Source organism: Monoraphidium neglectum, assembly GCF_000611645.1.
Source record: "Monoraphidium neglectum strain SAG 48.87 unplaced genomic scaffold scaffold06012, whole genome shotgun sequence".
Lineage (NCBI taxonomy): Eukaryota > Viridiplantae > Chlorophyta > Chlorophyceae > Sphaeropleales > Selenastraceae > Monoraphidium > Monoraphidium neglectum.
In genome coordinates this window covers 1-2599 of record NW_014007621.1, presented here as the reverse complement: position 1 = coordinate 2599, position 2599 = coordinate 1, and the positions used below count along the sequence as shown (strand labels likewise).

The 2599-nt window shown below is 64.7% G+C and overlaps 1 protein-coding gene across 1 annotated transcript; it reads left to right on the top strand.

Moving 5' to 3' along the window:
* Nucleotides 1-478: 478 nt before the first annotated feature.
* MNEG_16126 (hypothetical protein) lies at nucleotides 479-1266 on the top strand (the record flags this gene model as incomplete). The annotated part of the gene is made up of 2 exons (XM_014035403.1): nucleotides 479-1138; nucleotides 1249-1266. The coding sequence occupies 2 exons, from the start codon at nucleotides 479-481 to the stop codon at nucleotides 1264-1266; spliced, it is 678 nt and encodes a 225-aa protein (XP_013890857.1).
* Nucleotides 1267-2599: the final 1333 nt, after the last annotated feature.

Genomic DNA, 2599 nt, shown 5'->3' with positions numbered 1-2599 from the left:
CCTTCGTTCATCTCGACTCGATGGCAGCTCCTAGTACACTTAAATGACAGCTCATACAGGCATTGATGTGCCCTGCCACGGTCCTGCGGATTCGAGTCCTCTGAAAAGCACCCTGGAGTGGCATAACCAACGCAATGGTGCGCCCCACCCACATTCCCGCTGGGCCGTTATCCAGCACACATCCACAACGCTGCGGTGTGGCCGAACGGTGGTTGATATGTTATCCTATTTTACTTTTATGACTGCCGTCTGATGGCCTCAACCCACTTGAGCATTGACACACAAGACCCACTCGCTGTTGGCTGCGGCAGTGAAGCGGTGATGAACCCGCTGCACGAATGACCGTGCTCCTGGCGAGCTGAAGTATCCTAATATCTGCTCGCTGATAACTTCTCCTCTGCAATCGCCGTGTGCTCTGCGACAGATCTCGACTTACGTACGGTACCGGTACCTTGTGTCAGTTGCAGCCGTTTCCTCCATGTCGCATATCAACGTTGAGAGTGCATACAAGGAATTCTGCGACCCCTCACCCCTTTGGCCGTTTGGTGGCGCCGATAACGCCGCAGCGCTGCACCCCAGCATCGCTGCCCATGTGGCGGTGCACGTGCTCGCCACCCTGCGCCCCGCCGACAAGCGCAGCCTGCGCGCCGTCAACCGTGCCTGCCGCGCGCTCGTCAACGCCTCCGCGCCCCGCCTGCGCGTCACCACCGCGGCCGGCTTCCGCGCGCTCTGCGCGGCCGCGCGCGGCGGCCGCCTGCCTGCGCTGCGCGAGCTAGAGCGTGATGCACGCGGAAGCTTCTCGGACGAGCGCGACCTGCTGCTCGCCGCGCCCCTGCCGCGCGGACTGGGCGGGGTCACGGCGCTCGTGCTCCGCTGCGGGAGCTGCCACGCGCGCGTGCGGCTGCAGACCAAGACGGTCAAAGCGATGGTGGCGCAGCTAGGGGCGCTGCCGGCCCTGCGGCGGCTCGAGGTGTGGATGCGCGACGACGCGTCGTCCGCCAAGGCGGCGACGGTTATCAAGGCTGCGGCCAAGCATCCTGGGCTGCAGGTTTTGAGGCTGCCAAGCACCTACGCGTTCGGCAAGGGCAGCCTGGCCCTGAGCCGGTCGCTTGCCCGCGGCGCTTGGCAACAGCTGCAGGTGGGCGGGGGCCGCGCTCGCTTCCGCAACTGCAGCGTAGACGCTGCACGAAGCGATGCCCCAGCTGAATCATCAGCAAACCACCTGCCATCATCGCATCACACCCACAGCAGCAGCGCCGTGCGTGAGGTTGTGTTCAATACCTTGTACACACTCAAGCGTCCACACACGCACATCCACACGTGTACGCACACCAGCACACACCTCACAGCGCACACCTGCTTGCCCGCCCGCCGCCCTCCTGTATATACAGGAGCTGGAGCTCTGCCACGTGGAGCGCTGCGGCGTCGAGGCCCTCGTCACATCGCACCTGTCAGCCCTCCAGTCCCTGCGCCTCTGGCACAGCCCCGGGCTCTACGGCCAAGCCGGCCTCCGCCGGCTGGCGGCGGCGCCGCGGCTGACCCAGCTGCGGCGCCTCGCCCTGAACGCCCCGGGCGTGATGTCCGACGTCGCGGTGCTGCGCGGCGTAAGCCTGCCGCTGCTCGAAACCCTCGAACTTGTCCAAGGCGACGACAGCGATGCGCAAGATGAGGCTGACGAGGCGGGAGGCGGCGACGACGATTCGATTGGCGCCGTTGAGCTTGTCGGCGGTGAGGGAAGGTGGGGGTTTGGGCACCTCGCGGCAGTGGACATGCCTCGCCTCAGGACCCTTTGCGTGAGGGTGCAAGCCGGGGAGATCGAGCCGGAGGCGTTGGCGGGGCTCGAGCACGCGCCGTGGGCAACTGGTTTGGAGGCCCTGCGGCTGCGGCCCCTGAGTGATGCCGGGTGCCGCCGCCTCGCCGCTATGCCTCTTGTTCGTCTGCGCACATTGGAAGTAGGGAGCAGTGCCCGCATGACGGATGCGTCGCTGCACGCGCTGGCCGCGGCGGTGTTCGCCAGCAGCCTCACTGCACTACGCGTTTCAGATGCTCACTTTGTTGACGCGGCAGGGCACTTATTTGTCAAACCTGCGCCCCTCCAGAGTCCTGCGCATGCCTCCACCTTGTGAACTCCGGCTTGTAAACTTGACTTCATGCACTGCTGGCGACTGGAGCGTGATCTTCTTCTTGTACGAGCAGACAGTCTGGTTGCGCACGCTCCTCCGTGGAGCTTTTGCACATGCGCGCATCTTCACTTCACGCAGCAGCGCATGTGCACGCTCCATGTCGTGGGCCGGCTGTCACCACAGTTGGCACCGCAGGTGGCTGGCGGGTGAGCACAAGCGACGCACGCGCCCGGGGCCTGGACCAGCCGTGTCCGCTTGGGACCTCCGTATCAGAATTCCTCCACCTGACCTGAGGCTGAGTGCCGACGTGCGGTTTCCACCGCACAGCTGCTTTTTCCATGGCAGGTCGCGGACCGTCCCCCCGATGCCAACTCGCCTAGTACCTTGCTTGTGCCTTTCTGGACAGACTTTCCGTCCTATGCTGGCAGTGCGCTCCCTGGTTTCACGATTCTGCAGCCAGCAGCTTGCAATCCAGC